General features: G+C 51.7%; 1 protein-coding gene across 2 annotated transcripts in view; it reads left to right on the plus strand.

The window, feature by feature from the left end:
- LOC106508206 (uncharacterized) overlaps window positions 1-12845 on the plus strand; it is a 43773-nt gene that overhangs the window by 494 nt on the left and 30434 nt on the right. Inside the window, exons 2-3 of one of the 2 annotated variants that reach the window (XR_001304837.3) lie at window positions 2062-2312; window positions 10342-11396. Coding sequence is in view for 1 of the 2 variants with exons in the window: in XM_085005450.1 (XP_084861576.1) it covers window positions 2251-2312 (62 nt within the window). In the remaining variant the exon portion in view is untranslated. Of the gene's footprint in view, window positions 1-2061; window positions 2313-10341; window positions 11397-12845 lie in introns of those variants that run through there. The other variant, XM_085005450.1, reaches the window with a different exon arrangement.

Genomic DNA, 12845 nt, shown 5'->3' on the forward strand with positions numbered 1-12845 from the left:
GCAACGCCGGCTCCTTAACCCACTGAGCAAGGGCAGGGATTGAACCCGAAACCTCATAGTTCCTGGTTGGATTCGTTAACCGCTGCGCCATGACGGGAACTCCTGGTTGCCTAGTTTTGCTCGTGGTCCAGATAGACAGGCTATGCCAAACCATAAATACCACTCACAACCAAATGAGTGTCAGGGGAGTTCCCGTCGTGGTGCAGTGGTTAACGAATCCAACCAGGAACTATGAGGTTGCGGGTTCGGTCCCTGCCCTTGCTCAGTGGGTTAACGATCCGGCATTGCCCTGAGCTGTGGTGTAGGTTGCAGACGCGGCTCGGATCCCGCGTTGCTGTGTCTCTGGCATAGGCTGGTGGCTACAGCTCCAATTAGACCCCTAGCCTGGGAACCTCCATATGCCGTGGGAGCGGCCCAAAGAAATAGCCAAAAGACAAAAAAAAAAAAAAAAAAGAATGTCAGGGGTTCTACTTGACGCTTCTAGGCTACTTCCAACTTGCGAGGCTATCACCTTAAATATGATCTAAGAGGATGGTGCATGGACAATGCCTTATCACCTCTGCCCACATCCCATTGGTCGGGACTCCCCAAACCTAGCTGCTGCAAGGGTGCCTGGGAAATGTAGTCTTGCTGTGTGCCTAGGAAGCAAAGCTGAAGCTGTCCTATGAATACACTGATCATGTGTCTCTGCCTCACCAATGTACAAACGTTCCCAGTGAGGTACTAGGCTATTTGCTCCTTATAGATAGGGGTTCTTTAGTACAATCTATCCTTCTCCATGAAGGCAGTAATTGCAGTAACTGACTATTCCATTCTAGACCCACAGGAAAAGACCGTCCTCTGTTAACGTCATGATCCAGGGTGGGATCATCTCTCCTCCCCTGCATCCTCATCCTAGGAAACAAATGGGCCATCTCCTGACTTTAGACTTTACACGTGGATACAGACTTTGACCTTTAAACAGCAGATGCTCTTTTGATCCAGAGTGGAGCTAAGGGGAAGTTTGAGAGGCAGAGGAATAGAGCAGAAATTGCCCCGAACTGTAAGGCAAGACAGAGGTCCTTTAATTTAGGAAGCTGAGATGGATCCCAATAGCCAGAAACACAGGGCATAGAATCAGGGTCTTATTAGCTAAGTAATTTTCACCTGAAAAAGGAAGACCTACTTTGTAGATTTATTGTAAGTATTAAATTAAATAGCATGTATAAAGCACTTGGCACAATACTTGTTGCAATGTAAAAGATTAATGGAGTTCCCTGGTGGTGCAGCAGGTTAAGGATCTGGTGGTGTCACTGCTGTGGCTCAGATTGCTACTGTGGCATGAATTCAGTCCCCAGCCCCTGAACTTCCACATGCCATGATCATAGCAAAAAAAAAAAAAAAAAAAATTAACAAGTGGTAGTTATTTTAGTTAATTCTGTCATTTGATGTTATTGTCCTATTGTTTTGTGCAGTGATATACCTTGAGTGCCTTGGAAAGTGCTGGCACCTAGTAGGGCCTCAAAAAATAGTGTCCAATGAATGAATAAATGAATTCTAAGCCCTGTCAAGGACAGGCAATGTGATATTTTGTTGTTGTTGTTGTTTTGGTTTTTAGGGCCGTACTCACGGCATGTAGAAGATCCCAGGCTAGGAGTTTCTGTCGTGGCATAGTGGTTAATGAATCCGACTAAGAAGCATGAGGTTTCGGGTTTGATCCCTGGCCTTGCTCAGTGGGTTAAGGATCTGGCATTGCCATGAGCTGTGGTATGAGTCGCAGATGTGGCTCGGCGTTGCTGTGGCTCTGGCGTACAGCTCCCTAGCCTGGGAACCTCCATATGCCGAGCGAGAGGCTCAAAAAAAGGCAAAAAGACAAAAAAAGAAGAAAAAAAAAGAAGTTCCCAGGCCAGAGGTTGAATCGGAGCTGTAGCGGCTGTGACCTACAGCTAGCTCACGGCAACACTGGATCCTTAACCTACTGAGCAAGGCCAGGGATTGAACCTGCAACCTCATGGAAACTAGTCAAATTCGCTTCCACTGAGCCATGATGGGAACTCCTTTTTTTTTTTTTTTTTTTTCCAGGCAAAGTGATCTTGAACAAATGATTTCACCTGTCTAGGACTCAGCCTGCCCTGCCATAAATAAGAGCATGAGAACAGGACCAGCCTGGTCATTCCCAGGGCCAGCCGCTGTGTCAGCAGAGGAACCCTGGCCACCAAAAAGTGGTGCTAGGGGACAGAAGAAGTGAACTCAGTGCTCCGGACCAAAGGAATGTGGGCTATGGTGGAGCGGGACTCTATGCCAAGGGTGCAGCAAGGTCTCTGCCTGAGAAGGTAAGGCAAGCATTAGGGCTTGAGCCCAGGGCCCCATACCCCCCAAACCTCCTTCTGCTTCTCTGACTCCCCAGGGTTTAAAAAAAAGCAGTTGCAGAAACGAAGAGGGCTCTCCCCAGTTCCAGGTTCCCAGCTGTTTGTCCAGAAACCTTCCCAACACAAAGCCTGGGCGCTGCCCTGTGTTCAGTCACCAGGGCCTGAGGCATGGAAATGAATATTTGGCCTCACTCATTAACTATGATGCACTGGGCACTGGTCTAAGTGCTGGGACATAGTTAGCAATGAATATACTGGTCTCCGCCCTCATTCAAGACAGGTGGTCCCTTTCAGGTGGTTCTCAGTACCACAAAGAAAAGCAAAGCAGCTGGGGCAGGGAAGGGAGATTGGTCCACCCATGTCATCCTCTCCTGGGCCCAGATGTGATGCGGGGACTGCCCCCTGGGGAAGAGAGAGAAGGGAAGGGAAAAGGAAGAGACGAAGCAGTTCTCGGAGTTGAGGGGGTGCTGTGGGGTCCTGGCACAGGCAGCCTCAGCCTGCTCTGGTTAGCTGAGCCCTGTCAGGGCCAAGAGCCTCTGCTCTCCTGGGGCTCACCTTGAGTTTGTCCCCTCTGCCTCCAGGCTTTTATCCAGGGGGCCTCCTGCCCTGAGCCTGTGAGCTTGTGAGAGTCTGGGTGGGGCCCCAGGGGAGGCTCTGAAGGACAGAGATGGACACCCCCAGAGTGACAGCTGAACATGAACCCACCAATGCCCCAAGGTGCCCTGGTTGGGATTATTTGTTTCTGATGAAAGGGTGAAAACACAACAGTATTTTTCCTGGAAATCAGATCCCCTCCCCCACCCCCGGCCCCCACCAACCACCTGCCCTGAGGCAGCTGTCATTTTGAGAGGACTGGGTGTGCTAGGCCTCCAGGACTGCTCCCCAGCCCCGCAGGGCCTGCCTGTCAATGAGCTCAGGAAAAAGCTCAACCCCAGGGATCAGTGAGTCACCACAGCTTGACAGTGACTGCCACCCAGCCCCGACAGAGCAGACATGGAAGCTGAAGCGGGGCTGCTCTGAAGACAGGGCGTGGCGGAGAAACGGGCTGTGGCTCTACGTGGTGTCACCCAGCGCGGTCCCAGGTGGCCGCCCTTTGCTCCACCTCCACCTCGCAGTGGCCAAGTCAAACTTGTAGGCTCCTTTGTCCGTTGAAGTCTTCCCAGATTCTCCCACCTGGAGGGGCACGATTTGCTTATTCATCCATTTATCAGCAGACATTTATTGACCCTTCCAGGTAGCAGTGGATACAGAAAACTAAAACAATCCTTCCTTTAAGAGGATCCAGGGAGTTCCCAACATGGCTCAGCAGAAGCAAATCTGACAGCATCCATGAGGACACGGGTTCCATCCCTGGCCTCCTCGCTCAGTGGGTTAAGGATCCGGCGTTGCCGTGAGCTGTGGTGTAGGTCGCAGATGTGGTTCAGATCTGGCGTGGCTGTGGCTGTGGTGTAGGCCGGCAGCTACAGCTCTGACTGGACCCCTAGCCTGGGACCCTCCCTAAGCCGCAGAGGCCCTCCCAGTTCCTCCCTCCCCCAGTTCCTCCCTTTTGCCTCCGGTGCATTCCCCATCTGGTTATCAAATTGTGGGGAAGGAGAGGTGGGTGAAAAGGATAACAAATTTCAGACGTGGTGGAAGGTATCAGAGATGGAAGTAAGCTCACCACTGTCCTAGTTTTAGCACTGAAAGTCCCACATCCCCCAAATCCTTTGGTCCTGAGTGAACCAGGAGTTGGTCACCCTGGAAAAGAGACAAGAAAAAGAGGTGAGGAAGCGAGGGCGAACTGATCTACTAACCTCCTTGTTGGGGGGAGGGCACTAAACCCACCATGCTCCCAGCCCCACTGTCACCCCCGTCCTGATTACCCCTGGGCCCTTGTCATGTGTCCCTGACTTGGAGCCTCCCCACGGCCCCCCAGCCAGGCTGCACCCCTTCCTTGCAGGGCACGCTGGAACTCCATGCCCCTTGCCCAGATAGAGTGCTTCTGGCCTCCTGCCTTTTTCTTGTCGCACAGGCTCCAGTGGAGCTGTGTCTCCAAGCAGCTGTCTTTAACCCCTTCCTGTCCAGCACACCAGCCTACTCCCTGCACTCACCCACCCCTTCACTCGCATCCAGCCCCCCTACTGTTGCCTTGAACAGAGAGGGGTTCAAGGTGGCTTACACTATGACAGTATGGCTCTCTGCATCTTCCCCTCCGAGAGAAGACCTCTGCAGCTCCCACCCGACCCCGGCAAGGTAGGGGCAGGAGAGACAGCAATGTTGTGCCACCAATGCCACGCGTCCGCCAGACACCATGTCCGCCCGCGAGCCACCAGTCAGGCTCAATGCCGCCTCTGTTGCGAGGTTGCTAGTGAAAAGCCCCTGTGTTGTGGCTCCCGGCTCCAGTGAGGTCCTCGATACAAGGTCTCCATTCATGCCAGGCTGGCCCTCCTCGGCCACACAGGGAGCCCCTGCTCCCTGAGGAAAGCTGCCAGGAGTAGGGAGCATCTTCCCCTCAGCTCCACACGGGGCGGCACATGCTGCCCGGGTTCCCTCGCTCCGCCCAGCGCCGCCTGCAGCCTGGGAAATCCGGGGCACAGGGCAGCAGGGCCCGGGAGTGTATGCAGGCAGCTGGGCCTCTCGGGAGCCCATACCTTTCTGTCAACAGCCATCCAAGCTCCTGGCGGCTGTGCCATGTCAAGGAGAGGACAGGCACAGCAAAGCATACAGAAGCAGCTTCCTTTTTGCCTCTTGCAGGGAGCAAAGGGAAGAAGCATTGCAAGGTACCTACCCCTACTGACTGAATGGGGCTGCTGCCCAAGACAGCAAGTTAGAGAGACAGTGGATTGGCTTTTGAAGCCCATGCAGCATGACAAATCCAGTGCTACTGAAACCCAGCAGACTTGAGGGTGGCAGGGTACAAAAGCCTTTCCATGGTCCCTGTTTCTTTTTTTTTTTTTTTTTCTTTTTTTTTGGGGGGGCCACAGTTGAGGCATATGGACGTTCCCAGGCTAGGAGTCAAATGGGAGCTGCAGTTGCCAGCCTACACCATAGCCACAGCAACGCAGATCCTTAACCCACTGAGCAAGGAGGCCATGGATCAAATCTACATCCTAATGGATACTAGTCGGGTTCGTAACCCCCTGAGCCACAATGGGAACTCCCAGTCTCTTGTTTGTAGGAAAAAGGCTTAACTTCCTAGACCTTCCCTGAGTTCCAAAAGGACCCATTCCAACAGTTACTAATTCCCGGGAGCGAGGGATTGCAGAAACAAAAGCAAGGCAGTCAAGAAACTATAGTGCAGTGATGGGGCAGTATCCTGGTTCCTCCTCAGCGGATATACAGAACAATCTGAAACAGATATCTCTGAGTTCTTCTCCTGCAACTCGGGCCCCCAGCTGGGTGGAGGGTGATAACTTCAGGCTGAACACAAGCCCCTGGACCCCGCTGGCCAGAACTAGAAGGCTGATGATTGACATTCCTGGTGATATGAAGAAAGTAACACACCCTGCATCCTTCACCCAAAATTTGTCTTTTAAAAACTCTTCCCTGAAACCCACGAGGGAGCCTTTTTAGCACAAGCTGCTGGTCCTCCTTGCTTGGCTCATGCAGTAAACATTTTTCTGCTCCCAAATCTGATATTTCGGTGGGCCTCACTGTGCCTCAGGCACCGGACCTTGGGTTCCATAGCCCTGCTCTGCAGAGCACTCCTGCAGGGGTTCTCAAACCGGATCACGCAACAGAATGATCTGGAGGGCGTGTTCCCGTGCAGCTTGCCGCCCAGCCTCCAATCAGTGATGCGCTAGGGTGGGGGCGGGGCCTGGGCAGCCACACTCCTGACCAGTTCCCAGGTGATGCCGATGCTCTGCTCGTTTTGTGGAGCGCTGGGAGAGGGTCTCCCCTGACCTCAAGGAGGTTGTGAATCATTCGGGTCCAATGTACGCCTGAGTTCCCCAAGACAATGCCAAAGCCAAAACTATCATGAATGCAGTGCAGACTAAACACCTTGGGATTGAGAGCATGTGGGAAAGAGAGGGGGCATTTGTTGCGTGCTTACCAGCATGCGCTTGTCATCTCCCATGATCATCATGAAGACATATAAGGTGCATAGTCACGTTCCCGTTTCACAGAGGAGGAAAAAAAAGGGGGGGACTTCAAGATCTGTCGCTTCCCTGAGGGTAAGCAGCTAACAGAGTAGCAGACTACTCAGGGCTCGGAGGCCAGATATGCCAGCTACCAAGCAGGGAGGTGGGGCTGGTCAGGGAAAAGTGACTCGAGCAAGGTGGTGAATGTGATAGCAGGTGTCGACTTAAAAAATGCACAACCTGGAGTTCCCGTCGTGGCGCAGTGGTTAACGAATCCGACTAGGAACCATGAGGTTGCGGGTTCGGTCCCTGCCCTTGCTCAGTGGGTTAATGATCCGGCGTTGCCCTGAGCTGTGGTGTAGGTTGCAGACGCGGCTCGGATCCCGCGTTGCTGTGGCTCTGGCGTAGGCCAGCGGCTCCAGCTCCGATTCGACCCCTAGCCTGGGAACCTCCATATCCTGCAGGAGCGGCCCAAGAAATGGCAAAAAAAAAAAAGACAAAAAAAAAAAAAATGCACAACCTGAAAGTTGAGAGTTAAGTTTTATTTGGGGCAAAATTAGGATTTAAGCCAGGGAGACAGCCTCTCAGTTAGTCCTGAGAAACCCCTCCTGAGGTGGTGAGGGAGGAGCTAGGATACCTAGGAGTCTTTGCCACAGAGGGCAGGTAGCAGGGCTCACGGAAATCATTCCTTTGAAAGGCACCTCCACTATCAGGGCCAGTATCCTGAGTTTTCCCAGCTTGCAGGACTCACCAGCTCTCATCCTGGCAGTGACTGCATTCACAGATGACCGTGGCATTCTTTTAGTCTTAACTACAGACTGGGCGGCAATATTTCAGTTAGCTCCGAAATACTGCCCCAAGAGGAAAAGGGGGGATATCAGGATATAAAAATGAGAGGGAGGTGTGTGAAGCCATACATACATACATTTTACAAAAGTTTGTTGCTGGTCTCCTCAAGGTTACTGCAGATATCACCATGAAGGATTTTAGTGTTTTTCTAGATATGAGGAGAGGCAAGAATTGGGCACATAAAATCTCCTAAAAACATCTGATTATCTGAAGACCTGTTCTTCCAGTTTTCCAGAGCGCAGAATTTCACTCCTGATTTCCGCCCTGCGCACCACTCCAGGGGTGCCGCGGGTTGGCAGCTGCAGAGGCTCATGATTTAATCCATGTAGAGGCTGATGGCAAGTGCTAGCCCACGCAACTCCACTTCACACAGTGAAGGAGGAGCAGGGAGCGTGTGAGATGCCATGTTGATACCGGAAAGATGATACCAGAATCCAGATTCTTGTTCACGGCCGTCGAAGAATGAACTCCGGGAACACACAGGCAGCAAGCAAGCAAGCAAAGTCTTTATTACAGGAAGGCAAATAGCTCCCAGGGCTGCTGGGAAGGGGGAGAAGAGCCCCCTTCTTTATTGTCCTATAGTGATTTTTATCTCTTAAGATGGGAAGGGGCACCAACGTGGGGTCCAGAAAGATGTGGTTTTCTCCCATTGGCCTTGTTCAATTGCCTACATCAGTCCTTGTCCAATAGGCGTTTTAGAGTTGGAAATGTCCCCATAAGTTTTATGGTTTCTTTGTCCTTTTCTTTGCTTAAACTAAGTCCCCATTCCTCTCATTGCCTTTCTGTCAGCTGAGGGGTGGGCTAGAGATTAAGGTCCTTGTGGGGGAAGGCGCATTTCCTATGGTAAACAAGGCGTGTGGAGAAGGCACACTTCCTATAATAAAACAAGGCCTGTGGGGATGTGAAGCCCTAGAGCCCTGAAGCCACAAATGTTGATCCATGGCCATATCAAAGAATGTATCCAGAGCCCATGCTCCTACGCTGACTCCCTGAGTTAATATTCTGCCTCAGTATTGAAATGGGAGTTGGGGGGAGGCGAGGACAGGAGGTGCCCTCCGTATTGGGTGAGTCAAGGAGGTGAGAACTGTTTAGGGGGACGAGTGGGACAAGGGGTGGGTGAGGGCGGCCATGTTGAAGGACAATGGCGGCCGGTGGGGTGGGGGTGAGTTGTAGAGACTGGGAAGAGGGGACCCTTTCCCAGCCTTTCTTGACTCCCTGTGATGCCCAGGAAGCTCACTGCCTTTTGTTCAGCCTCCAAAGAGGAAGGAGAAAAGAACCCTAAGCCACATGTGGGCTCCTCTTAAAGGCCTGGGTCAGAGCGTGAAAATGTTCCCAGTGCCCTGGAGCAGGTGGGGCGCAGGCCTCTCCTCCACCCACCAAGGCACAGGCGGTGCCCGCGAGGGGCAAGGAGGCAGAGCCACTCCCCAGGCCACCCTACCCTCTGGGTTCACAGAAGTATCTTCTTACATGGGCTCAAGAGCAGGAGGCTGAGCGGGGAGATTCCTAATTTCATTTCTCCTTGGATAGGAGCTTTTAGTGAGTGGGCAGCCAGCCAGGAGGAGAAAGCTGCCATTCCCATGGGCAGCGCCCCTGGAGCTGAGCCAGAGGGTGGGGGAGATGCTGCTTGAAGGAGGTGCTTTAGAAATTCCTCACATTTTTTGGCCTTTGTCTCTGGGCATTGAGATGGAGATCCGGGTAAGAGTTCCCAGTCTCTCCTTTGCTTTCAAAAGGAAGATCCTAGCAGAGAGCAGAAAGAATTCCGTGGCTATTTTCTCATCTCAAAGAACAAATGCGTCCTTTGGGGGTAGTGGGTACGGTGGGGGAGACCGGTTTTCTTAAGCTCTTCTTCCTGCATTTCCCTCTCTCCCCTCTGGCCCCGGCCCCAGGCCTGGGTCATCAAGGATGTTGGTGTGATGCCGCTTTCAGAGAAGAGCTGGCCTCCAGGACTCTGGCTTCCAGGGCAGCGTCCAGAGTCCCCCTGTGCTTGCAGACACAACTGGGAGTGAGGGCACCTGGGTCCTGACAGCGCTGCAAGTTCTCAGGCCAACTACTGGGGACCTGATGTGGATCCCTGCCCCTCCCAACTCAGAAAAGAGTTTGGACTTGCCCTCCCCCTTCCCATCCCCAGAGTGGGCAGGGCACCAAAGGGGACAGGCCAGGCCAGGCCACGTTCAGCGTAGGAACAGCATTCGTTAGGGACACCGTGGCTGGGCCCCATTAAAGGATCACCCAGACGCCACGCCCCCAACGGCCAGGAATTTCAGATTCCATGTACCAGGGTCCAGCCAGGCTTTGGCAGTTGTTGTGAGCAGATCCCTCCGTTACCAATTTGAGATCTGCATCCTTTCTTTCCTCTGCTGAACTGGTGCCCCTCTCACCAGATGCCGTTTTGCATCCAAATCAACTGATTGGGAGTTCCCATTGTGGCTCAGCGGTAATAACCCAACTAATATCCATGAGGAGGCGAGTTCCATCCCTGGCCTCGCGCAGTGAGTTAAGGATCCAGCATTGCCGTGAACTGTGACGTAGCTCACAAATGCGGTTCCAATCCCGCATTGCTATGGCTGTGGTGTAGGCCAGCAGCTATAGCTCCGATTTGACCCCTAGCCTGGGAACCTCCATATGCTGTGGATTCGGCCCTAAAAAGCAAAAAACAAAAAGTCAACCGATTGAGGAGCAGCTGGGGGAGAAGGGGGAGTGGGGGGAGGGGGCTCATATCCCAGTTTGCCCCTAGATACCATCAGTTGACTTTCTCAGTTCACGCCTTTCCTGATTTCTGGACTCCAGATCAACTATGCTCTGAAATACTTGAGTTACTGTATCCCTCTTGTGACCAAAATGAAGTCTTTTTTTTTTTTTAGGGCTGCACTCACAGCATATGGTGCTTCTCAGGCTAGGGGTTGAATCAGAGCTACAGCTGCTGGCCTACACCACAGCCACAGCAACGCCAGATCCAAGCCAAGTCTGCTACCTACACCACAGCTCATGGCAATGCTGGATGCTTAACCCACTGATCGAGGCCAGGGATGGAACCCAAAACCTCTTGGTCCCTAATCAGATTCATTTCCACTGTGTCACGACAGGACCTCCCTAAAATGAAGTCTTCATGAAGGGACAGCCGGCCCCAAAGGAGAAGAGATTCCACAGATAAAATGAAGCAGAAACTTTTTTGACAGTTCCCCGGCACTTTCTCAACCAACCTCTCTCAGAGACCCTGGGGCCTGTTGTCAGGTTTTGCCTGCCTCCCCGCCCCAGCCTTCCCATAGAATTGATCTAAAAGGTAAAAGAAAGAAACTGACCTAAGAGAGGTAAAAAGAAAACAGACCTAAGTTACCAGCCGCCATCGGTAAATAAGTTTGTCAGATCACCACTAAAGCATTGCGTGGCCTCAGGCAAATCACTTAACTTCTGAGTGGCAGTTTTCTCCTCTGAAGAATGAAAGGAGCAGACAAGAAGAACTGAAGGGACCTCATGTCCGAGGTCCCTTCCAGACATGACGGCCTAAGTGAGAGCGCCACATCTTAGCCCGGAGACAATTCACCCCTTCCCCTTTCAGCGGTTCAGGTGCTGGCCCTCCCTCCAGGACTGACTGTGTATCCAGATCCGGATCCTTCGTGGTCTCAATCCAGTATCCAGTTCCTTCGTGGTCTCAACTCCCTTATAGGTGGCTGTGCAGGGAGACCCACAGGCAGAGAACGGCCACCCATCCGAAACCAAGCAGGACCCTTGGGGCCCTCTTGGGTACTGTGTCGTTCCCCCCCCCCCCCCGCCCTGTTTCTTGTTTATAGGAAATAAGTTTCCTCAGCTTCCTAGACCTTCCCTGAGTTCCAGAGGGCAGATTCCAACAGTTGCTAAGGAGGAAAGTAAGAGAATGAAGAAACAAAAGATGAGCAGTCAGGAAATAAGAGTGCAGCAGTGGGGTGAGGTCTGGGTTCTGCTCAAGGAATATACATGACAACATATCTAGGAATTCTTCTGCAGGAACTAAGGTCCCCACCCAGGTGGAAGATGGGAAATTCCGGCTGAGCACCAGAGTCCTGGAACTCTCCCTGTTACCTCACCACCAACCAATCCAAAGAGTCATACACCCTGCAGCCCTCACCTCAAATTTTGGTTATAAAAACTTCTTCCCTGGAAACCACTGGAGAGTTTGGTTTTGGGGGGGTCACAAGCTACCTGTTCTCCTTGCTTAGTCCTGCAATAGAACTTTCTGTGCTCCAAACTCCAACATTTTGGTTTGTTGGGTCTCACTGTGCGTTGGGCACATGACCAAGCATTCAGTAACACTTTTGTGCAATAGCTCCCCAACCAGACTGGTCATTTCTCCAGACACTGAAAGGTATCACGGTGTTTGATGAAGCAGGTGGGGGTCCCTCCAGAGTGCTGGGGCCACAGACTGAAACAGACACTTAGAACTCATCTGGAATCTGGCAGCTGCTTCAAAAGCATGTCTAGCATGTCTACACCTGCTTTGGGGGGGGGGGTTGTTTTTTGCTTCTCAACTTCAAGGAATATATTTTCCACTGAAAAGGGATTATATTGAATTGCCTAGCCATAGCACTCACCCTCTCCTCTCCTGAAGGTGAGCTTGGCAATCACTTTACTGTGATAGCCTGAACATCCAGAGAGATGGTTCTTTTCTTCTTTTTGTGCTAGACTGCTTCACCCTCCTGCATGCAGTGTTCACTTCCACTACCCTTGAACTACCAGCTCTCTTCAGAGTTCTCCTTGTTTCAGTGGATGCGAGTATGCCCCAAGGTGTGTTGTGTTTCTTTCTTTTTTCTTTTTTTTTTTTAATATTTATTTATTTATTTATTTATTTATTTATTTATTTATTTATTGTCTTTTTCTATGGCCGCACCTGGGGCATGTGGAGATTCCCAGGCAAGGGGTCTAATTGGAGCTGCAGCTGCCGGCCTACGCCAGAGCCACAGTAACGTGGGATCTGGGCTGCGTCTGCGACCTACACCACAGCTCAAGGCAACGTCGGATCCTTAACCCACTGAGCAAGGCTAGGGATCGAACCCGCAACCTCAGGGTTCCTAGTCGGATTTGTCAACCACTAGGCCACAACGGGAACTCCTTTCTTTCTGTATGTATCTCTCTGAGCCTGTGTCTCTGTCTCTCCCTGTATGTTTGTGTGTGCACATATGCCTGTGTGTTATCTCTCTGTCTCCTGATACCACTGCATAGGTCTCTCTGGGTCATTGTATGGATGACCTGCTACTTCAATAGAGTGATCCTTTTTTCTCCTTTCATTCGCTGCCAAACGTCTCAAGTTTTTTTCTGTAGGTAACAGGTTGTGACTGTCCCCCACCTCCCAGCCTCTGTTTTAAATCTGTGTCTTCCTGGAGGTCAGAGTCAACACAGACCACCCTCAAAAACGCAAGTCTAACACCAGAGAAATTGGTGAGAAATGTACATTTCACCACAATCTCAGTGGGATGACAGAGGAGCAACTCTATCACATACCACAACACTCCACAAAATTCAATCAGGTTTTGGAGTTCCTGTTGTGGCTCAGTGGGTTAAGAACCCAACATAACCTATGAGAGGATGTGAGTTTGATCCCTGGCCTCAGTGGGTT

This window comes from Sus scrofa, chromosome 18 (assembly GCF_054392235.1).
Source record: "Sus scrofa isolate SSC_HxYL_T2T_F1_AM1 chromosome 18, Sscrofa_HxYL_maternal_Yorkshire_Landrace_v2.0, whole genome shotgun sequence".
Lineage (NCBI taxonomy): Eukaryota > Metazoa > Chordata > Mammalia > Artiodactyla > Suidae > Sus > Sus scrofa.